Source organism: Amblyomma americanum, chromosome 2 (assembly GCF_052857255.1).
Source record: "Amblyomma americanum isolate KBUSLIRL-KWMA chromosome 2, ASM5285725v1, whole genome shotgun sequence".
Taxonomy (NCBI): Eukaryota; Metazoa; Arthropoda; class Arachnida; order Ixodida; family Ixodidae; genus Amblyomma; species Amblyomma americanum.
Genome location: NC_135498.1, coordinates 38,599,846 through 38,624,242, shown reverse-complemented (window position 1 = coordinate 38,624,242; position 24,397 = coordinate 38,599,846). Strand labels below are relative to the sequence as shown.

Below are 24,397 nucleotides of genomic sequence, written 5' to 3'. Positions count from 1 at the left end.
CCACCGCGGTGGCTTCTAAGTAATGCATGAAAGCACTAATTGCCAAAGCATGCTGCGTATTATCGTGGCACCAATTGCAACCTTCTCGGCACTGCTGTTTCATTTACAGCCGAGTGTTTTCACCTATCTCGTTCCAAACAAGCCTCCAATAAATGTGCGCTGCGCCACTCTCTCAACGCCCACGCAAAAGCTCAGACAGACGTCCTCCGATGTTTGCGTTGGCCTTGCGACGGCGCAGCTTCCGCCGCTTGCTTCCGTTGGCCTTTTTCCGCCGGCCTGTTAGGTACGCGTTCCGTAAACTTGACACGACGCCACGGTCCCCCTTTTCTGAAGAGTCACGGGCAAAATTGACACGCAGCAAAAAAAAAAAAAAAAGACGTACGTCCCCAATACACTTTACTGTACCGATTTTTGCTCTGCCATCCAGAGCAGAAGATGGTTTATGGTTTATAGGGGTTTAACGTCCCAAAACTACCCAGGCTACGATAGACGCCGTAGTGAAGGGCTCCGGAAATTTCGACCACCCGGGGTTCTTTAAAGTGCACTGATATCGAACAGTACATGGGCCTCTAGAATTTCGCCTCCATCGAAATTCGACCGCCGCGGCCGGGATCGAACGCGCGTCTTTCGAGCCAGCAGCCGAGCGCCATAACCACTCAGCCACAGGTGCGAAGAGGTGACAGCCATTGTTGTATATATAGCTATATTATGGTGGAAACATATAAAAAAAAAACGAAGAAATCGGGCAGAAGAGAAGGTGATGACTCAGGCGTCAAATCGCAACTGCTTTATTAGCAAAAAGCGGTGTTGTGCATGATGTAAGAAATACACCCTGGTGCCAAGATTCATGTGCCCTACATAGAGGCAGAGTATTTTTTTTCTGTAATAAACCATTTGCGATGCAGCGGAATAGAAGGGGGCACTATTCCCCTAAACATTCTCGTTTCTGAGCTGATTTACCAGAATGTTTAGGAAGCCACACCTCGCTATTTGGCGTAAATGATTGATGGCTGGGCGGTATCATTATTTACTCTGTTTTAAAACGCTCACACTGATGAGTGTAGAGCTCCCCTCAACAGTACCCTCCTTAACCCTCATAGTTATTCTAACTTAACTGTGTCGCTATATATATAACCCCTTCCCCCATTTTGCCTGTGCCACATGGCTTAGCCCTAAAAACACTCGACACATACTAGACACGTTTCCGCTTACGTCGAGATGCAAAGAGGGCACTGCGAACAGCAGCGACCCTCTAGCTCAACTTGTCATCGTCTCGTTAATGCTTAAAGTCCAAACCTTAGCCGTCTAACGGATGGGGAGGACAGACCCGCCTGCCCCCTGCGCAATATTTCAGGCGAGGCAGACGCTTCCGGTTTTCAGTAAACGACAACACACCTTTTGTTCGAGGCTCTACGACAGCGATGCAGAGATCCGGGGGTATAAATACGCTTCAGGAACAAAAGCGCGGGCAGTCGTTACGTCGACATGATTCATCGAGTACAAAAGCGCGCCGCTCGGCGCCGCACGGTCGCAACGTTTTCCCGCATGCTTGCGCGAAGCTCACGCATATCCGCGGCTAAACGCGGGGCACCTTGCAGCAGAACACGCACCACCACCCAGCAGCTCCAGCCACACGTGAGGCTTGTCGATTGTCTGAAGTCTTCGCCAGTGTTTAAAAATAACCGCCGCACGAGAGAGCAGGCGGCCTCTCCGAAAGGGTTGCGCATGCGTACAGCACACACACACAGGTATAGCCTCTCCGAATTGCGAAGAAAAGCAAGAAAAAGAACACCGAGGCCCCTCATTGTGCTGACGAGGAGACGGCGGGACCGCAGGAAGGCCGCGCGTAGCACAACCTCCGCCATTTCACGATGCACTGAGCACTGCGCAGTCGGGAAAGTGTTACGGGAGGCCACGTGAGTCAAAGCGGAAGAAGCGCTGAAGCACCTCCGGCGGAGTTTTCTGGTTTCCTTCCGTTCCTGCCTCCCTTCCGGTGTGGCTTCCTCTGTGCGTGGCATTAAGAGGCGATATATATGCAGCCCGCGATGGAGGAGGACCTCCTCTAAGTATCGAGATTGCACGCCTGCGTATACACCTGCACAGCTAGGGGCCGACCACGACCACTTTACGCGACCTGCATCGGCAGCGGAGATGATGCCGCGGAATAATCTGGGAGGGGGGAACTTCTATATCTATCGGTCACGATCTCTCGCACTGGCCGCATGCAATACAGTGGGTACACACTCTAACAAATGGACTACAGGTGCTCTGTCGACAAGCGTGAGTTTTTACAACTCCGCGCCGTGTGAGCGAACGCCAGGTATAGGGCTGGGTCACCACACGGGGTCATCCCACGAACGACGTGCGCCCTATAACGCCGCTGCATATGCGAGCGCAGTATTCGAAGTGGCTTTGAGTCCAATTTAGAAGCGACCAAAGTTTGGGGAGGTAAGCTTTAAACAAGTCGTGCACCTCTCGTAACTGTGCGGGGCCTTCGCGCGATGAAGTGGGCAATCCAAACGATGCTGTCTGTATGCAAAGTACCGCAACGACTAAGCAAAGAGAAAAAAAATTGAATTCTAGACTGGTTTGCGTTCTGTCGTTGTTCCGCTGATTTCACATTATTTTTAGCCCCTGCTCGTCTTCCCGCTTTCTCATTTGAAGCAGGAAGTCGCGGCGTTGCGTCCATCGCGTTGGAATCTCCGCTCTGTGTTATGCCTTTCTGTTCATGACGTTACCTCTAGAGATGTTCGCCGGTCGTGTTGGTGCGACGCGGAAAAATACGTTATGAGAGCCAGCACGAATTCTGCTGCTTTAAATGCGATCATCCACGTGGCATGCATGCGTATAAGGAAAATTACGTTTGCTGCATTCTATAGCGTGCGGTCAGAAAACTTAATCTAACACGGGATCGCATGAGGCGGTTGTATCCATCAACTTTGCCCTAGCAGAACGCTCAGCCTGATGCGTGCGGAACAGTACAGTGGTTGTGACCTTATAGAGAGAACAAGTGAATAAGTGAGAGCAGCCTACCCGTCTGGGCTCTTTCTTTCACGGGGACCGCTTTTGCTGTCGACCAAACCCATCGGATCCTTCGCTCCAAGTACTCAGCCCGTGTGGACGCATGACTCCCATCCGGGACTTCTCGATCCATGGATGGTTCACCAGGGATCTAGCGAAGCTCACTGGCGGAGCTTCAGCCACACCTCAGAAATATATATATCAAGCTGTCGCTGAAACAGATGGTGTTCCAGAATACATGGTATGCTATACCGACGGTATTAGCTTCGACAAGTGTGTGGCGATGAAGCACTCCTCAAGTGTGTTCGAAAACCAAGGACATTGCGGTGCAATGAAAATAGGTAAGGTTGCATGGTATGTGGGGGTCTACGTCCAAAGCGCCACATGAGGAGTTGTAAGAGTCGCTGTATGGTGTATGGCTCCGTGTTGATTTCGATCCCCCGTGGTTCTTTAAATAAAAGTGTACTGACACCGCACGGTACACTTGAGGTGCGGCATATTTTGGCGGGATCTGCACCCGAACGCCATAGGCGCTAAGCCACCGCGGTGGTTCGCAATAATAAAGCGGTTTTGTTTATCGGTGTTTAACGTCCCAAAGCGACTGAGGCTATGAGGGACGCCGTAATGGAGGGCTCCGGACAATTTCGACCGCCGGTGGTTCTTTAACGTGCACTGACATCGCACAGTACAAGGGCCTCTAACATTTCGTCTCCATCGATATGCGACCGCCGCGGATGCAAAGCAGCGTATCAGCCGCTTCACATCATTGGTACGATACCTTGTAAGTGGCCATGCCGTTCTGCGGCATCTTACAGCAGAACGAAGCTAACTGCAGCTCTTCGAACGCAACGCAAGGACATAGGGAAGACAACCGTCGACGACCCCTGTTTTCACGGATCGCCAAAAAAAAGTGTTTATAGCTAGCAAGGAAAAGCAATGTCGCTGATAGGCGCGTAAATTATACGGCCCAAGCGACTTGTGTAAGACGAGAATGGAGCCGAGGATATTTTCTTTCAACCGAGACCGTTGCAGCCTTTCGCCATTATATGGACGCAAGAATCCCAGCGTTGTCGATATTTCGCGTTGGTTGGCGACGAATGGTTTTATTTCGCCAAGCGGTTGTGTAGGCACGATTCTGAGTTCTGTGATTTCGGCCGGCGCCGTTCGGTCTCGAGAAGGAAACACGCCAGCACGCGCACATCTTCTTCTCTACAAAAAGACGTTATTGCAACAATTGCCACGTGCTCTCTTCGGGTTACGCAGTTTCTTCGTCAGAAGCTATATTTTTATTATCACAAGCAGAGAGGGTCAAGCGTTGTAAGCAGGCATCGGCATGCTAGCTTTTTATTGGCGAAACAGCGGCGCATGATAACTGGAGGAGATAAGATAGCTTCACGTTCAAGGCTGCAAAACAGCGTATATTGTAAAATAACGTGATCGCGCCTTTCAGGTTTCGAATTTAACGCAATAAAATCGCCTAACGAAATGCCCAGTTCGAGAGTTGACATTTCGCGCACCACTTTTATGTCACTGGAAGTGCTTCTTTTATAAATTGAGCTGAAATTCTAGATCGACAGTCGCATGCTATGTGCCAGAAAATGCTGAAACCTAATGCCAGTGAGTAAAAAGGAAAAAACAACAAAAAGCAACGCTAGCCCACGCGAAAAGCGACTATAAACGACGTTACAACCTCTAGTTGCAGGCATGTTACAACCAAATTACGAGAACCCTCAAGCCCCAGCCACTGTAGCTAAAGCTATATAAAACGCTGCCGAATAACACTGTTGACTATGAACGCCCATATCTTTATTTATCCTTCATTCCAGTTGCTCAGGGGTGGCTGGTTCGCGGGTTGTAACTGAGCGTACAACTAAAGCTGCAAATAGTTCAAGACGATGGGGATGAGGGCAAGTATAAATAGTAAAAAAAAAATAAAGCAGTAAGACAGAGGAGGTCTTTGTGGTTGCAACACTTGTTTTACTCGATGTTTAATGCTATATACGTTGTAATAATGTTGACCCTCCCTCTCGCTTGTCACATCGATTCCAGAAGGTACGCAGCTCCCTTTAGTACAGCGTATCCCCCTCTACGTCATCCCAAGTAAAACACGTGCAGATCCGTGCGGCAGACACAACTGCAGTAGCTGCAATAAAAAGACTCGCGCTGTGAATCTCTGTGCGGGAAACGTGGCCCACTCATTTAACGGCGCTTCAAATTAGTCCCGTTATTTTTTCTTTAAGGTATAAAGGTGATTTTTCGAAGCACAGGCTGGTGGGCGCTGGTCGAAGAGCGTCCCGACGGACACACTCACAAGCTGTTGTTGTTGTTGTTGTTGTTGTTGACCTCACAAGCGTACGTCACTCAAAATCCCCGCAGCACTTCGTCTATCTCTTCGCTGCGCTGCTTGAATTGCTGCCGGCAGGTCCCATTACGAAGAGATAGAGTTTGCAGTCACTGCCCTTTGCTTCTGCGTCCATTCAAGAAGTATTCCGTAACACTGAGATATGATAGAACAGGACTAAGACAGGAGGCATCAGCGCGTATGCAGCAGCGTATGCTTTGGGGAAAGCTTTAATACTAGGAAGGGCACTGATGGGAACGTGACCCCAGCTATCTGCTCCTCACAGGAGAAGGTAAAGGAGGAAGGATGTAAATAAGGAGATAGTGAAGCTGTGAGATGATGACGTCATAATACAATGACGCGTATGCAGCAGCGTATGCTGTGGGGAAAGCTTTATTACTAGGAAGGGCACTGATGGGAACGTGATCCCAGCTATCTGATCCTCACAGGAGAAGGTAAAGGAGGAAGGATGTAAATAAGGAGATAGTGAAGCTGTGAGATGATGACGTCATAATACAATGACGCGTATGCAGCAGCGTATGCTGTGGGGAAAGCTTTAATACTAGGAAGGGCACTGATGGGAACGTGATCCCAGCTATCTGATCCTCACAGGAGAAGGTAAAGGAGGAAGGATGTAAATAAGGAGATAGTGAAGCTGTGAGATGATGACGTCATAATACAATGACGCGTATGCAGCAGCGTATGCTGTGGGGAAAGCTTTAATACTAGGAAGGGCAGTGATGGGAACGTGATCCTAGCTATCTGCTCCTCACAGTAGAAGGTAAAGGAGGAAGGATATATATAAGGAGATAGTGAAGCCGTGAGATGATGACGTCATTATACAACGACCCGAGGCAAAGACAAGCGATGCAAGTGGCGGACCCGTAGTCGAAGAGTTAGGATGAAAACGGCTTTGAAACATCAAGTGCACTGTTACGACGACAGGACAGCTGTGACCTGCTTATGCGGAGGTTCATAGTATATGCTGAGAAGCTGAGGCCGGGATTGAGTCAGCTCGCCAAAGAAACAGGGTGGGTTTTTTGGCGGGTGAAGTTGGCATGGCAGTTGGAGGAGCGAAGGCTTACAGCTAGTAGACGCCCAGCTTCCTCAGTAAGACTGCTCGGGAATATGGCGGATGATCCGGAGTTCCCGGGTTCGAACCCGACCGCGGCGGCTGCGTTTCGATGGAGGCGAAACGCTAAGGCGACCGTGTGCTGTGCGATGTCAGTGCACGTTTTAAAGATCCCCAGGTGGTCGAAATTATTCCGGAGCCCTACACCTACGGCGCCTCTTCCTTTCTTCTTTAACTCCCTCCTTTATCCCTTCCCTTACGGCGCGGTTCAGGTGTCCAACGATATACGAGACAGATACTGCGCCATTTCCTTTCCCCAAAACCAATTATTATATTATGTATTGCGGCCGCACAATGTTTTCGTAACAATTTGAAATAAGACAATTTACAATTTTTTTTTATCTGCACTGCATTAAAAAAGCAAATGAGGGAATTATTCCCTACCAGCCTGTTCCACAGGCACGTTTAGTTTGGAAATTAAACTTCGAGGTTCAGAAAAGAAATTTCGCCGCCGACGAAACAATCTCGCCAGTTATCAAGAGTGGCTGCGAGCACTGGCAGGTCGTTGCCAAAGTCTCTGAAAGTATACTGGTTTAAGCGGGCTTTCAGACACTCGCTATAACACTACACGAGCGCGTGCACTCCCTCACTGGATGGTATCGTAAAGCTATCACAGCCAGCAAGGGCATCGAGATGAACAAAGTGCTTCCTCCGCACGGCCTCAGTGTGTACCCACCGACGCAATGAATCAGGGGTGCACATATCGCGTTGTTCGGTGGGGAGGAGGATTTCAACAGGCTGAGGGCGGCGTCGTGTTACGACGCCACGCGCCGACCCGCCGCTTGACCCAAGGAATGCCAAAGGGACGGGACTTATCAAAGGCGCGGGCACCACAAATAGAAAGTTTTATTAAGGGCAACCAACTCACCCCCTTCACACATACACAGACGCACGCACTCTGCCATATGATAAAAGCGCGAGAACACGTTCTGAAATCGATACAAGTTCTGGCTGGAAAGCATCCGGCGAGGTCAAGGTGTGACTCATGATGAGGTCTGCCAGAGAGGGGATGATCGGGGGGGGGGGGGGGGTGAAATTGTGTCCAGCTTGTTTAAATGCATAGCAGAAAACTGATATCAATTAGAATTCTGCGTATTGAAGTTACGTATTGTGTTCCCTGCAGCATATTCGGACTCGCTTTCCTGGATTTCACCGCGTAGCCAACCTCCGGTACCATTCGAGAGATGATACCAGCAACGGCGTACGGCTTGTTCCGGCGTCTCCCACCCAACTGCTGTTCTGTCAGCTCAGTCGCGCAGCGCGCTTGACGTATTTTTGTATTTTTGGTTGCTTTTTGCACACACCCACGGCAACAGCGGTGGGCCGGGCGCCGGGACCGGGCGAAAGGTCCTAATGACCCTGCTCATCACCGATCCCTTACACCGTGCACGCCTCTTCCGTGTAAAAGTGCCTCTGCGAGCTTCCACAGCGCCGTTTTTTTATTCGCTTATATACAGAACGTATGCCGTTTTGAAAAACTTTGCCAGAAGCAGTGGTTGCAGGGCATACGCCGTGGTGCCCGATATAGACCGCACTGAGAGCTCTATTACCGTCAATAAAGCCGGACAGCGCCGTTTCAGTTGTGACAATGTGCGAATAATGCATCGAAGTGCTAGAAGGACATTTTAATGCATCATCCGGCAGTGCAGCGCTACGCAACACAGGCCAGCGTGGCTGCCTGATCATACCTCGGGCAGCTATATTGATTTTTCAGTGCCTCCCCTATAGCCCTTGAAAATTGCGAGTACTTGCGGCTGTTCAGTTGTGGAAAAGCCGTAGTACAAGGAGAAGTACGAAAATTTTGACATGTATAGAAAGTAAGACGTGCAACCACTATTCGATTAGCATCGTACGTCCCTATAGGCTATACCCAATGCAAATTAAAAGCAGTTTTCTTACTCTCTCTCTCTCTCCCCATAAGCAGTTTTCCGATCCTGTGAGCCATTTGTGAAATCGCTATTATTTTTATTTTCTTTGATCACTGCGAGCTCAATCTCGCTGAAGAAAACAGATTCTGAAGGCCTTTTTCAGGGTATGCGAATTTTTAGCCTCGGTCAGGACATAATTGCAAGTTGGGTGAGTCATGAATAAAACCACTGCGTGCTGTTTTGAACAGTGCGGTTCGCTGTGAGCGAAAACGCACGGCCCTAGTGTAAGTCGATTCCCCGCAATCTTATCCTCTTCCGCCGTTCTTGCAGATTGCTGAAGGATTTCGGCTGGCGTACCGTTCTCTTCTACTCAGCAGTAACGGCCCTGTCTTTCTCTAGAGAAATAGTACCGGCATGACCACTTCCCTTACTCGTGCTCATTATCATCTTCATCACCATCATCAACCTCACTATGCCCACTTCAGTACAAAGGCATCTGCCATATTCCTCTAATTAGAAGCGTGAATTGTTGGGCGAGTTGGTACATGTTGACGTGAAAAAAAAAAGCCAGCGACAAAAGACGCAAGACCAGAGAAAGACGCACACAGACTGGCGACAGTCTGTGTGCGTCTTCCTCTAATTAACCCGGTCCTCCGCCAGATGCGGTGGCCTTAAACGCACAAGCTTCCTAATCTCATCCGCCCGCCCAGTTAATTGTCGTCGCTGACACTTCGGGGCCCCCTTACTTCTGTTGGCGGATTTTCAGCGGGAAAAACCGAAACTTCTGACTCAAGCTTTTTTTTTCTGATTTGATTAGTAAATCTGCTTGTTTCATCACCTGCGATCTCTACACGTGTCAAAGACTCGGGCACCCATCGGGACGAGCAGGTTTCAAATTGCCCGGACGAACCAGAATGGGTTCCATCCTCGGCCATTATTCTTGCAACTGAAATAATGAGTAGCAACGTAGCATTTCTCGAAACATTTGGTAGTGGCGTTCGTGGTACAGAACACTCATTTCTGTCTCAAAGTATGCGAAGTCATGCACTTACGCTGTCGCATGTGAGATGTATGACAGCGGTGCTGGTTGCGCCGTCTTCAAAGAAATTACCGAGAAGTTTGCTGTTGGGGATGATGCTGCGATGCGCCTTGAATGTCTTCAGCCAATCGCCATGCAGTGCTGCAGTGCGCTTAGCTGTTTCAAACAGAAAACGGGAGCAGAATTCAGATATAAGCAGATATAACAAAAATAATTCAGAATTCACAAAGAAGAGACTGAAAGCTTCAATCGCGCTGTAATATTGATGGTGATTGTGCGAGGGACGTGGCAGGATTCTCATGCGTCAGTGTCGGTCAGTTTTTCCTGCGCGCTGCAGGTTAGTGACATTATGTAAACGAGTAGTAAAGGAACAAACCGACAGCGGTTCTTTTAGAATTTCAAATGTTCCGCTTCCGAGGACAGCTGCTTGGCCTTCTTTATGTTTACGATGCCAGAGCCAAAGTGATGGTTTTGCTCTGCATTTTATCATAGAGTTGTTTGCTCTGGTCCGAAGTTTTTTTTAAGCGACCTACTAAAAATGCGAGATTATGACGCCCATCTTGCCTCACTGGGCAGATTCGTATTTGATGATAAATGCTAAGCGCCGCGAGAGCGAAGACCTTTCATCGTATTTCCGCTTATAAAATGATGTTGCACTCGACGCTGCAATTAATACCCTGACTTCGACAATAAGCAGTCTGGCGTCTTAATGATTCATCTCAATAGAAATTTATCAACTTCGCGTTGCTACTCTGCCATAAGCTTTGTAAGAAATTTCAGTTTAAATTAGTTTGGAGTAAATGACAGTCTGCAGTACAAAGCTACAAATAGCATTTTTGAGCTTAATATGATGATTAGTACAATCATCAGTTTCTAACTAAGAGTGCACAGACTACTGTGCAGACTACTGTTTACGCATAACGAACATCCTTTCTTCTCAAGAGCTGGACTACCAAACGTGGAGTTGGCTGCCACAGCAACAAAGCGTTTCATACGTAAAAAATAAATACGTAAAATAAGCTTGTAGCACATTAGAAAAACTCAGGTTGTGGAATCTGGCCCCAATTTCCCGGCTTTTTCGAGCAACGTCACACGCACAAAAAGCAAAGTTCCAAAACTGGACCCGTTTCTTATGTCACAGAATGTGCTGTCTTATGTCACAGGATGTGCTGTCACAGAGTGACAGCCCATTCTTGCTTTGTTAATGTTTAACCATATCTTCCTGGTAGCCAAGATAAGAGGGATGCGATTCGCAGGCGTAGCAAGGACACCCAAGCGCGTATAATACATTGGAGCTACCGGCTCCGTTGTTTGGAAGACCTTGCTGGTCTGTTTGAAGTATCTAGGGCACGCACGCACAGGAGACTATAAGCGCCCATCGATCAACACTTGAATTTAAGAAAACTAATAACTCCACCACAGTCACTGACAAAAAAAGCACCGGGAGCTATCAGGTTGTACCAAAGTGTCTGACAGAAGTACCAACGTGTGCATGCGCATGTTTTTCTGCACATTTCGCATAACGAAACAAAATCGAACAGAACGTACTCCCGCACAAGCCAAAAATTCGGAACGCGGGTGCTCGGAGCTGTATCGTGCTCATGCCCGAACCGAAGGCCGATAGCGGTCTCATCTATTTTCACTGGGCACCGATTCTTCGCTGCGAGCATTGGGAGTTGCGTACACGAACCCAACGCGTTATGCGCTGACAGATCGCCTTGCATTCAAGGAAGGTGAGCAGGGCATGCTTTTTCAAAAGCATATGCGTTCCTCTGAGTAATGCCATGTAGGCCCTTGCACTACTTAACAAAAAAATCAATCGAATAAATAAATAAAAAGTAAACAAAAAAAAGAAATGCGCGTCACAGGAGCTGGCGCTTCTAAATATTGGGCAGCAGCGCATCGCTTCAGAAATATCCGAATGTCCTACGCGCGGAGGCAGCAGCCGCTGCTTCAGCCGCGTAGCGTAGAAAGCAATGGTAACTAGCGACGGATGCGAAGCATAACTGTGAGCTCAATGGTGAACTTCGAGCAGCTGTGCAGATTAATTGAACACATCAGTTCAGCACCTGTTTGTTTTCTGCCCCTTTGCTGAGACTCTTAACGACGCTCCGCAGAGCAGCTGGTAAAGTAGGTTCTCTAAGTTATTGTTGACAGGAAGGTAACACGCAAAAATTCAACTGACGATAAATTTAAAAATATGGAGGAAAGGCAATAGGTCAAAGCACAAACCGCCCCGTGAGTACTGTCAAAGTAATTTTCTAAGAACTCGATCTGGAGTGAACCATCTTCCGGATAACACTGCACAGTTGGACGTATTTCAGTTAAACTGTTACTAGCATTGTGGAGCACATACGTACCTCTTCGATTTGAGCAGCCTCTCCCGTTCTATGCGAAGGAACATTTTCACATCAGCTCCCTTCCCAAAGCGCCGACTGTGTACTGACAGAGGATACTGCCGATGTAGTAATACACATGCGGATTACAAGCCTGTGTACACATTGCCCAAGAGACAAGCCCGAAAAAAAAGCAGCGGAGTCTTGAAGCCGGGAAGTGCAGTTTATTTTTTTCAAGTGGGGCAGTTCTCTCAGCGTTTTGATCCCGAGCGATGTCGCGGTAAAACCCTGGGCTATACTGCGCTTGTCCAATCTCTCGAAGATTACTCATGGAAGCAAAAAACAAAAAAGCATCCGTGAAAGCGGAACATCCATCTCCTCTTTCATCGCCACCACATTATCGCGAACATGAAGTGGCTCATAGGGAAATCCCGTTTCATCTGCCTTTCACTCCTTGCGCCATTGCGACAACTACGATATGCACGTCCACTCTTTGCGGTCCACACAAGGCGCTTGAATGCTTCTGCAGTGCCTGTGTAAACTGCGTGCAGGTCGATTTGCTGCCAGTGTATGGCTCTTACTTCCACGCTTTGAAGGCGTTACTTTTTTTAGGTGGGCTGACAATATGTGCACGGAAATCTGTAGACCAGTGTGTTTTCTTTTTAACATCCCTCGCATATTCAGCGATGTGAATTTCACGTGTTTAGAAGAAAATTTTTCAGTGCGTATCTTTAACTAACATTTAAGAAATGCTTTCAAAGTTTAAAATGGCTATTTATTAATAATATAACCCGACCGCAGCGGCTGCGTTTTTATGGAGGAAAAACGCTAAGTCGCCCGTGTGCTGTGCGATGTCAGTGCACGTTAAAGATCCCCAGGTGGTCGAAATTATTCCGGAGCCCTCCACTACGGCACCTATTCTTCCTTTATTCTTTCACTCCCTCCTTTATCCCTTCCCTTACGGCGCGGTTCAGGTGTCCAACGATATATGAGACAGATACTGTGCCATTTCCTTTCCACCAAAAAACATTATTATTATTATTATTATTATTATTATTATTATTATTATTATTATTATTATTATTATTATTATTATTATTATTATTATTATTATTATTATTATTATCAAGGAGAAACGCCAGGATGAGAGAAAATGGTACTTAGTTGCTGCTTGAGGGAGTGCGGCCCCCTATTGATATACAGCTCAGCGGGAAGACGTGTAGGCGATAATTAATGGCGCAATACGCGCGGACAAAACTGGAAAAATGCTGTGTATTATAGAAGCAAAAGAATGTATTTTATGAAATGAGCCTTCAAAGATCCAGTGGATTCTGTACAACTGGCGCTGCTCTAGACAAGAGAGCACGAAACTGAAGTCTGCCGACATCAAAACTTTTGTCTGAACCGTCGGGGTCACCATGGTGCTTACAGAGCTTACAAGACCCTGCAGTTCTAAGATCTATTTAGTTTGGTTAAATTAACATTTATATCTTCGGAGGGAGGAGAGGGGGCGAAAAGCTATGGAAGCGCGTCGACGCCGGCCATACTTTAGTATCTGCAGACGTACGTGCAGGATAAATAGATCAAGACTAAAGGGTACAACAACCATTTACTAAACTTTATTCCTATTCGTTATTCAATAATAAAAAATTAAAAACAGGATACCAGTCGAAATTTGCCTGTGCAAAGATGAAACTAGCTGCACTAAAAAAAAAACGCATTCTGCTGTTAGGTTGAACGGTAAAAAGATCAACAAATGGTCGTGCCATGCATGCTAGCAAAAAAGTGTTGTGAAACAGTTGCGCTGTCACATAACATGTAATGACACTGATGTGTGTGGGTGTCGTTGTGCGATCTTTGCCATAGAAAGATTATGGAGTGAACGTTACTCACAAGGGTGAAGCGAGAGTTTAAGTTTCCGGACATGCAGAGCAGTTCGATACAAACTAAATAGCTCAACGGAAACCCCACGGTCTTTCTGAAGTTCCTTCGCTTTGGAAGTGAATGAAATGGCGCTGATGCGTCTGTGTGCATGTGACATGTATTTTACACGGCCTCTATTCCGTGACAGTGATCATCACACAGTGTTTGCAGAAGCGCATCCCGATTGCCTTCTGACGACACGGCGGCACGGTACAACGCTTGCGCTTCTGTGCCGTTTCATAAACCTCTACCCTTTCTTATCTCTCTCACATCCTCCCCTTGTCACTTCTTTCATACATTTTGCCTTTCATCACGGTGTGGTTGAAATGAATAAAGCCTGCCTGCCGCGTCTTTCCTCTTCTCACAACCTCGTTCTACCCTTGTGCGCGTGTTTGTAGATGATGATGATGATGATGATGATAATGATGTCCTCGGGCTTTATGGCGCATACCCACGGCGGGGGATTGGATCCTGGCGCCGCCGTCACTTGCATTCAAGAACCTTTTGTCTCTTCTAGCTTTCCTCAGCTGGACTTCGAAAAGTTCACAGCCTATGCACTATGTACCAAAAGCATGAATAAACCGTCGCGCACACAGCGCAAGGAGGTTATGACGTCATTGTGCCGGACGCTACTATCGCTGTTAAAGTTCGATGGTTCCCTTCGGTGCCATATTGCCGCGAGTATTACAGCGATAACTCTATGGCTCAGTCGCCTGGACACGCCCGTCGGCTGTCTGGATGGATTGATGTCGTTTTGACATGGGGTGATTCGGGGGGGCCACCATGCCTCTGTATTTCCTTACTTCTATTTCTCTAACCAATACGCCAAACTCAACGGTTCTACCTACAAATTATTTATTTTCAGTGTTGAATCCTGAACTCTTGTATTTAGGTAAATGCCCCTGCGATTAAGCCGCCAATCCTTCAACCTTGATACGCTCTGTTGATACGTTCTAATTATCTTCGCTACATCTAAACCCTAAAATCGCAGGAATATTGTGCCAGCCTTCGTTGATATCTGGATGGATTCTGCCACATTCTTGCAAAATATGCTGGATATCTTTTAGAGATTTACCGCACACTGCACATGTGCCATCCTCTTAGTTAACTTCCTTTTAGCAGCTTCGCGTTTTTAAGGCAACCTCCTCTCGCTTCAAACAGCAGGGCGCTACCTTAAATTAATATAGAATGATTCCTTCCTGATTTGCGTTTTCTATCTTCCGCACAGGTGCATTCTGCTTTCTTTTTATCTTTCACTGGATTATTCTAAATCTCACCCTGTGCATTTCGACTCGACGTTTATAGGTCTTTATATCTTTGTCCTTGTTTCCTGCATACTTTCTGGTTAGTTTTGTGGCCATTTTCGGACACTTTGTGTCAACGCTTTTTCTGTATAAGTATTTAGATATCTTAGCTGGCCCACCTGTGATCGTCCGATTTCCTCCGGCGTACTGCATGCAATATTTTGCTCTCAACTTCCCTTGCTTCGAATGACGCCTAGCTCACATCCCCCTGCATTGCCTCAATTGTGGTTTTGCCGTGGGCACCTAGTGCTAATCTTCCAACAGCTCTCCGGCTTATTTCTACTCCCGACTGAACCTCTGCCATTAGGCATGAAACTGCATACCGAAATGTAACCCTGGCACCATAGTTCCTTCCCAAATAGCTCTCAGTACTTCACTCATGTTGTACCCCCTAATGCGCTAAGCTTCATTAGCGCGTCATCTCATCGCAGAACAGAAGCGCCTCACAGTGGCCGTGGGGTGAAATATTTAAGACAGAAAACTGGCCTACACTCTTGGCCATGGGCTTCGGACGCCCACCGGAAGTAATCGCGGTGTACCCGGCGCGAACCACGAGAGAAGAAGAAACGGGAATGATGGCCATATGGAGAGGAAGTGCTCTTGTGTGGAGCTGTAACATTTATAGTTACTGAGACTGTGCAGCGACCGGGTGCGCTATATTATGGCGATGACACACATGCTTTCGTGGAAGGTGAAAGGACATTGCGCCCTTTAAAATACCAGAGGAGAACTCTCTGTGTGTACTGAACGTGATTCCGAGTCAGTCGAAAGTATATCGGATTGCTTTTCACACTCAGTATGGTCGAAACATATCAATCTGAGATGAAACAAAGCACTCCAGAGACTTGTTTATCTGTAGTGTGCATTGCGTGTAGCCCCAGAGCACACAAATCCTTTAGCTTATAAAACACTTCTCCGACCGCTTATTGATTACGGCTCCGTCGTATGGAAACCCTGTATGCAATGAGACATCCAGAAAATTTAATCTGTCCAGAAGGAATCAATCTGATTTATCTGCCGCCGTTGCGACTGGGATTTCTTTCCCTCGTCTAATCTTCTCGCATTATCTCTAAGCCCACTTTCGACACGCCGGTACACCGAACGCCTCAGGTACGTATTCACGCTGAATAGTCGCACATCATGACATAGAGCGCCCATGTCAGTTTTTCTATATAATTATCAACAAGGCGTCACCACAGACTAAATATTTCTCCTATTTACGCACGCGCGTAGACACATATAAAGACGGTCATTTCCTCGAGGCTGTTAATTGACCATATTATAAAGTGTGTGTGTGTGTGTGTGTGTGTGTGTGTGTGTGTGTGTGTGTGTGTGTGTGTGTGTGTGTGTGTGTGTGTGTGTGTGTGTGTGTGTGTGTGTGTGTGTGTGTGTGTGTGTGTGCGTGTGCGTGTGCGTGTGCGTGTGTGTGTGTGTGTGTGTGTGTGTGTGTGTGTGTGTGTGTGTGTGTGTGTGTGTGTGTGTGTGTTAGCAAAAAAACAGCGTATAATCGAGACGCACGACCAAAAGGCACACACACGCTGTTGCCGGACTAGCAACTGATTTATTTTTGTCTCATCCATGTATTTAAAAGCCTTTACTTTGATCAAGCGTGCATGCATAATCATCATTATCCTGACTACGCCAACTGCTGGGACAAAGACATCTAAAGTATATCTCCATTTAATCTTGTCCTGTCCCAGCTGCGGCCACCCTATCGCCGTAAACTTACCCTCTTGATTTCGACTAGGATGTCATTAACCCGCGTTAGTCCTCTGACCCACTCTGCCCTTTTCCTGTCTACTATCGTTACACCTATGATTTTCCTTTCCACAGCTCGTTGCGTTGTCCTTAACCTGAACCATTTTCGTTAGCCTCCACGTTTCTGCCCAGTAGGTGACTACCGGTAAGATACAGCTGTTATGTACCTTTCTCATGGGGGATATTGGCAAACTGTCATTTATGATCTGAGACAACCTGCCAAATGCGCTCCACCCCATTCTTATTCTTCTAGTTACTTCACTATCGTGTTATCTGCGATCGCTACCTGCCCTAAGTAGAAGTTTTCCCTTAGCACTCCAGCGCCTTGGTACCAATTGTAAACTGCGTTTCCCTCCCGAGGCTATTTAACATTTATTTTTGTTTCCTGCATATTAATCTTTAGACCCACTTTTCTGCTCTGCCTGTCTGACTCATGGATCATGATCTGATGTTCACCTCCTGAGTGACTCAGTAATGCAGTGTCATCAACCAATCGCAGATTATTAAGGTATTCTCCATTAACTCTTATCCTTAACTGTTTCAGGCCTCTAAATACTTCCTGTAAACAAACATAGGAAAGATCGTGCCTAGGATAGGAATTTGTTTGCTGTCCTTATGGAGAACAATGCTAGCTGTGCAGCCGTTATAGACATTTTCTAGTATTTTTACATAACGCACTTTTCTACCCTGAATCCTCATTGCCTGCACGACAGCTGCATTGCAAAAGAAACTAAAGTCAGGTCGTCACTCAATCTCCGATATGATACGCAACTCTTTCTCTGTGATAAGCGAAGATGGTTCGCTCATGAAGGAGCGGACATTCTTTTGATAAGAAACGTTTCAAGTAGCACGCTCTCGTGTCTGGACTTCCCCTTGCCAATAACGCTAGTGCAGTGAAATACAGGCGAACAGTTCCTACAGTCTTTCACGTGTGAAGCCAGGTTGCTCCCTGCGGCTGACCGTAACGTTTTGCCGTGTTCTCTGGGGCGTTAATTCAAGCACTGCCCAGTCTGCCCAATACATGCTTTCCCACTGGACGTGGGAAGTGAATGCACTCCCCTCCACACAACACTGTCAACCTAGTTTGGTTCTTGGTTTTGCAGGATTGTTCTTTTTAACGGCCGGAGATGCAGGCGCGAAAACCAGAATTCTTGCGGCGTGCTGAAAACACCGCGTTCGTGCCAAATTCTTGGCACACTTATCAGCCCATGGGAAATTTTACGGAAGTAAGGAATGACCTCAATATTTCTTGTCGCTTCTATTGGCCTTTCGTAAGTGGTTGAAAGCTATTTCATTTTCTTTGCCAAAATTTCATCAACAGCCAACAGCAAAGAAGACGGGAAACTGGAAGGTTTTAGCCGGTTCACCTTTTCGGGAAGGCTTTGCTGCAGAATGTACGGGCAACCTTTTTCCCGGTACAGTTGGAGGTAGAGTTGGGTGGGTTGGTGCCGGATGGCGTTTCAGGCCAGTGTACGTGGGTGTGTTTATGTAGGGGGGGGGGGGGGGGGCAGTGGATGGAGTGGATGAGCTGGCAGTCCCTACCCAGGAAGATACGGTGAGGAGCTAGCCGATGGGTGGTGCTTCCGAAGATTGCAGGCTTCATTGGCAACAGGCTACAGGCTTCGAGGCTAAAGGCTACACGGTTCGAGGCTGCACCTCCACATGGTGGCTCTAGTACTGCTTGCGCGGTAAAATATTTTAACGCGAACACGAGCGCAGCCCAATACATCAGGTGGGGCCCGTCTCATGGTGTTCTTAAAATTTGCAATGCAAAGCTTGTATGAAGCAACGCAGGCCTTCATTACTGCGATCGCCAAATTTTGCCGCTCTTTTCCTACAGCTGGCTAGAACAGCCGACGTGCTCAGCACAGCAGATAGGAGCACTCGTTATCTTTGCTAAAACGACATAAGAGCAGCTTTGGTGGTGTTAGCTTTCAGTAAGTCTTGCATATGCGGTCATGTCATTGCAATGCTTCAATTTGTACAAAAATAAAGCGCCCAACAGGACAGAACAGAGGAAGAGACGACGAGACAGGCGCTTCTCGTCGTCTCTTCCTCTGTGGTGCCCTGTATGGCACTTTATTTTTGTACAAACCATGCACCAACTTGCCCCGCAACGCGTTTTACTGCAAGGCTTCGAGCTCGGGGAATGGGGTGTAGGGGAATGTCAGGTTTCGCAATCCTGACTATTGGGGCACGAGTATTCTGCTTCTCTTCGTGTTCTTTGCGTGCGCTTAGTAGTGCTGGTACGCTTTTGAAAGAACAATAAAAAAGCCAAGCACAGATTGCGAGATTCGATCCTGGAATGCTCAACCTGCTTTCATCTGCCGATTTCACTTGCTCTCTCACGGACATCAGCGACGGGCATTTCAAGCAGTACTGCGATAAGCGATGGAAAGAGTCGGTGGCTACACGCAACACCAGGAACAGCATAGCAGGCGAAGGTCGCCTCAGCCTGTACTTCGTGCGGATGAGGCAACTGTCGCTGAGTCGTTGGCCGACTGGTCCCGCCATTAGGCGCATTCACATGTACTACACCAAATTTCCTGCGACTGGAGCGGATTCGGCCAGATTCGGCCGCTTTTGACGCCTACGAAGGCGGAAAGAGGCGCGGCAAGGGCGATCGGTCCGGCACCCATTTTTCCGCCTTCGCCGCGGAAGCGACGAAGGACCGTTGACGTCACGTCCGGTCAAAATCGAGAATGGCGGCAAGCGTGGCAGCGGTCCGGGCCGGCGCCTCGTTAGCGAATTCCTGATACCGATAAGAAACTGCCGTGAGATCTCGCTGCTTTCGCGAAAAAGCGAGAAGCAGCCGCAGTTCCGCGTCGGTTCCGCCGTCGTGGGCGGGGTAAATGAAAACATCCCCCCCCTTTTCTTTTCGGCGAAGCGAATCCGCTTCGCTCGCCGGAAATTTGGTGTAGTGCGAAATCGCCTCCTGATAAACCGAGCATGCGACGCTCGCCTGATACTCCTAAAAAAATTTGAAGTGTGTACACAGCACGTGGAGGGATGCCGATATTTTTCCACGTTTACTCTTTAAACAATGTTCTCCGTTTATCGCAGTTGGCTATCAGCTTGGTCGTTTTCTGCGCGCCCTCAGGGGAAAGTTATCTCATGCAGGTTTGCTGGAAACCACTAGACTATGCCTCAATGATCACGATTAAAGATGGCCGATCCTGAAGTTCTCAACGTTAAGGGCATTACCTAGAAAGTTTAGAGTCATGCTTCAGTATAGCGCGACCGACGGCACCGGCTACTTTGATCTCGATAACTATACCGAGTGCTCTGGTTGCTGCCGCCGTCGCTTGGTTGATTTCTTTTCAACAGAAATGTGTCACGGTCCCCAGAAGCTCTGAGCGCAAGCTCAGCGCTTTGTTGGACTTCGTTTCGGTGTATGGCGTTCTCACGGTCACCGAACTCTCCCGTTAACCCCCGATTAGACCTCAGGCCATGCTTATCAATAAAAATTCATCAGTGAACAGAGGGCGTCGCTTCGCCTAAAGAAGTTTGCCGCCGAAGTCTTCGTTCAGATTTTCTGCTTGCTCGTTGTCACCGCCATATGACAATATGCGCATCGCGCCGTCGAGCCACTATTAGCAGCTACATGCGGCCGTATTTTTTTTTTTTTTTTGCTCTACCAAACCATTTCTATCTCCTCAATCAGCGGCTCCAGGTCATTCTTTTCGTAAGATAAGTTTATTCGTTCATTCATTCTTCTGGACAGTAGGAAGGTAAATTCTAACAAGAAGGTGCAGCTACCGTTGCTTGGGGTTCTGCCGTTACTTCAGACCGCACTATATATTTTTTAGAGCCCGAAATCCCCATCTTTCTTCCAAGCCCATTACGTGGACAGTTTACACTGTACTTACTGGGCGTGTGCTAGAGAAATGGTTTTGAGGAACGGAAATGACGCAGTAACTGTCTCACATATCTCGGTGAACACCCGATCCGCGCCGTAAAGGAAGGGATAAAGGAGGGAAATTATTGGTTTTTTGGGGGGAAAGGAAATGGCGCAGTATCTGTCTCATATATCGTTGGACACCTGAACCGCGCCGTAAGGAAAGGGTAAAGGAGGGAGTGAAAGAAGAAAGGAAGAGAGAGGTGACGTAGTGGAGGGCTCCGGAATAATTTCGACCACCTGGGGATCATTAACGTGCACTGACATCGCACAGCACACGGGTGAAAGAAGAAAGAGGTGCCGTATTGGAGGCCTCCGGTACAATTTCGACCACCTGGGGTTCTTTAACGTGCACTGACATCGCACAGCACAGGGGTGCCTTTTGCGGTCGGGTTCGAACCCGGGTACTCTGGTATGTAGACGAGCGCCTCAACCACTGCGCCACTGCGGCGGGTGGACGTGTGCTAGAGCGTGCGAGAGCCCTACAGACACGGAAGCCGCTCTTACGTGAAATATGTTCTGGTCTTCGCCTGCTTTGATGACCTCACGAGAGCGCGAAAGCGCCTTATTCTCCCAGTTTACTGAGACTGCAGGGTTGGGGATTCCGACACAACCCTGCAGTCCCAGTCATACGCTATGCCACGCCGGAGCAGCAGTAGGTAACTCTGTCCGGCTGGGAAGCCTGAGATGAGCTCTCACTAATCAAAGGGGACCAAGCTGCCGCAGGAGTCCTGTACTAGGGACTCCACCCATGAAGACCCCCAAGACGCTATGAGCAGTGTATAAACGTTTAGTCTCTCTCTCTCTCTCTCCGGTTTACGTGCAAACCGCTTAAGAGTGAACAGCAGGCAGCTTGGCTGCATGCGCCTCTGTCCCGCCGCCCGCATGTCCCGGACACTTTCACTCGAAACGAGTGTACACGATATACGTACTCATGCGGTTGCTGGTCACTTTTCAGGGCAGCCCCAGACCGCGGGTCCAGTTCCCGCGGGCTCTCCGTTCGTGGTGTCCGACTCCGAGGTCTGCGCCCGCAGCTTCCCCGGAGAGCAAGGGTACCCACTGGGAAGGACGCCGCAGATCACCGGCAAGGTGAGTAGGACCATGGAATGATGGCCAGGATTTTTACACAGCATCACGAATAAATATCACAGTGCTGGCAAATCTATGGCTAGCTTCAACGGAGGGTTCGAGATCTACACTTCTGTTTTTCCTTTCATTGCAAGTTCCAGCCAAGAAGCGATGATAGATGCTGCCATTTGAGCTCCACTATTTGCCTCGTGTACTTCTTCTACTGACTATCGCCGCATTTAGCAATGCATTTCAATATGCCGGGTGTATCAGCGAACACTTTCAAAAATTTTCAAAAATAGGCTTTTGGAGATAAATATATGGCTCTTGAGGCGTACTTTTACGTGTGTTGGCGGACACCAGGAAACCGGTGAATCATATTAAGTAGTCAGCTGGTTAATTTTTAATTATTAACTTCTAAACTAGAAGACTTAGACGCCTAGTTACAATTACAGATTTTTAGCCGGTCGTTTTTAATAATAATAATAATAATAATAATAATAATTGGTTTTGGAGGGAAAGGAAATGGCGTAGTATCTGTCTCATATATCGTTGGACACCTGAACCGCGCCGTAAGGGAAGGGTAAAGGAGGGAGTGAAAGAAGAAAGGAGGAGAGAGGTGCCGTAGTGGAGGACTCCGGAATAATTTCGACCACCTGGGGATCTTTAACGTGCACTGACATCGCTAAGCCGTGGTAAAAACAGCGCAGCGACGACAGACACAGAGAAGACAGAAGAAGACGGACAAGCGCTGACTAACAACTAAAGTTTATTGGAAAAAACACAGGTATTAATACACTCCTAAAACAACCAGGGAACACGCCCCTCTTAACATCCTTCTAATCGTGCGAATCTAGATACTTAATCTCACATTCGTGAAGAAGCACTGACGGTGTGCTGACGCATGCATCACCATTCGCGTGGATGCGATACGCCTCACACAGTTCCCTTGTCAATTTATCCCTGTGCCTGCAAACAACTTTTGTCTCATGGAAAAGAGGGTTGCACATTTTTTTGTCGGGGGAACCTGGGATATTATTCAGGGGGCAATCTCTAAAATGTAATGCAAGGTTGGACGATGTGGGGCCATTTAACGAGGTATGATGCTGACGAAGACGGGTGTTCACACATTTTCCCGTTTGGCCAATGTATTTCTTGCCACAGGAAAACTCAATGTCATACACTACGCTTTCAGCACATGACGTAAACTTCTTTTGGTGGTTTACGTCATTTGGTGGTTTACGGTGGTTTACACTTACTGTGGCCGTTCTCCGCATTTAACCGTTGTGTGTTTGTCTCAAGCCTGCCTTATGAAAGGCTGCTCATCGGTTTGTGGGTAACCTGCTAGATCTATTTATATATGTATCCTGCCAACCTGCCACCTGGTTGTGGGCAGCCTACCAGGTATATATGCATATATACTGCTCACCGTGCAAACTGCCCACCGTGGCAGGTGGCGGCTCAATTAATGATTGGTCCCGAGATGTTGCTCAGGGAGGCCAACCTCTGTCTCACAACTGTCGCTATCTGCTGCACCACTGCGTCAGGCGTAGTGAATGTAAAGTAGAGAATGACCAATTTCGTACATATTGGCATTAACCCATAATCGCGACCCGAACAACTTCCATGCGTGAACAATGGGTCAGAATAGAAGAAACTGAGTGAAAACCAAAGCGCACCTAATTCGCATTTGGCCTACCTATACGCAAATCGACCATCAATTTTTAAAACAAAAGTTCTATTATAAATATTAGAGAGCAGATGTTGCTAACTAAAAGCCATTAAGGAATTGGACTCCGTAGATAGGTCGTACCCGCCGCGGTGGCTCAGTGGTTAGGGCGCTCGGCTACTGATCCGGAGTTCCCGGGTTCGAACCCGACCACGGCGGCTGCGTTTTTATGGAGGAAAAACGCTAAGGCGCCCGTGTGCTGTACGATGTCAGTGCACGTTAAAGATCCCCAGGTGGTTGAAATTATTCCGGAGCCCTCCACTACGGCACCTCTTTCTTCCTTTGTTCTTTCACTCCCTCCTTTATCCCTTCCCTTACGGCGTGGTTCAGGTGTCCAACGATATATGAGACAGATACTTCGCCATTTCCTTTCCCCAGAAACCAATTATTATTATTATTATTATTATTATTATTATTAAGATAGGTCGTAGGCGACTGATAACGATCTTCGCTTGTCTCTTCTCATCTTAGGTCGATGGGTAGGTTCATGTTGAAAGCTTGATGAGAGCGCCGCTGATGAAATATCCGTTCTGACATCTGTGCAAAACTTTTTTTTCCTTTTTATTTGCCTGTCACAAATGGACTGTAACCGGCCAAACCTTTAACTGGAATTAATATTACATGTACTTCGTTTTCTCCTTTTTTTCTTGTGATTTGCTATTTGTCAGTTTCGATACTAAGGTACTGTTTGAACGATTTGCTCTGGGTTTCAAGACTGTTAGAAGCCTTTATATTGAAGCTAGTATACATTCTTTGAGAGGTACTTATACATTGCGACTATTATGGTAAAAAAGCCAATTGTAAAGAGGGTGCGGAAGAGATCGAAAATCTAGCTAATGTCTGGTATAAAATTAATAATAACATTATAGTTAGTTTTATTCCTTCATTTTGAAATAGCTAATATCGATTCTTGTTCAGTTGTTGGTTGTAGCAAAGATTAGAAGAAGAAGAGATGATAAGTCTTCCAAACAGATAGTTAC

At 47.5% G+C, this 24,397-nt stretch overlaps 1 protein-coding gene across 1 annotated transcript in view; it reads left to right on the top strand.

Annotated features, from left to right (window-relative positions):
- The window catches only part of LOC144121037 (uncharacterized), a 43,409-nt gene that overhangs the window by 2,546 nt on the left and 16,466 nt on the right, over positions 1-24,397 (top strand). Inside the window, exon 2 of the mRNA XM_077653944.1 lies at positions 21,579-21,709. Coding sequence (XP_077510070.1) covers positions 21,579-21,709 — 131 coding nt within the window. The remainder of the gene's footprint in view (positions 1-21,578; positions 21,710-24,397) is intronic.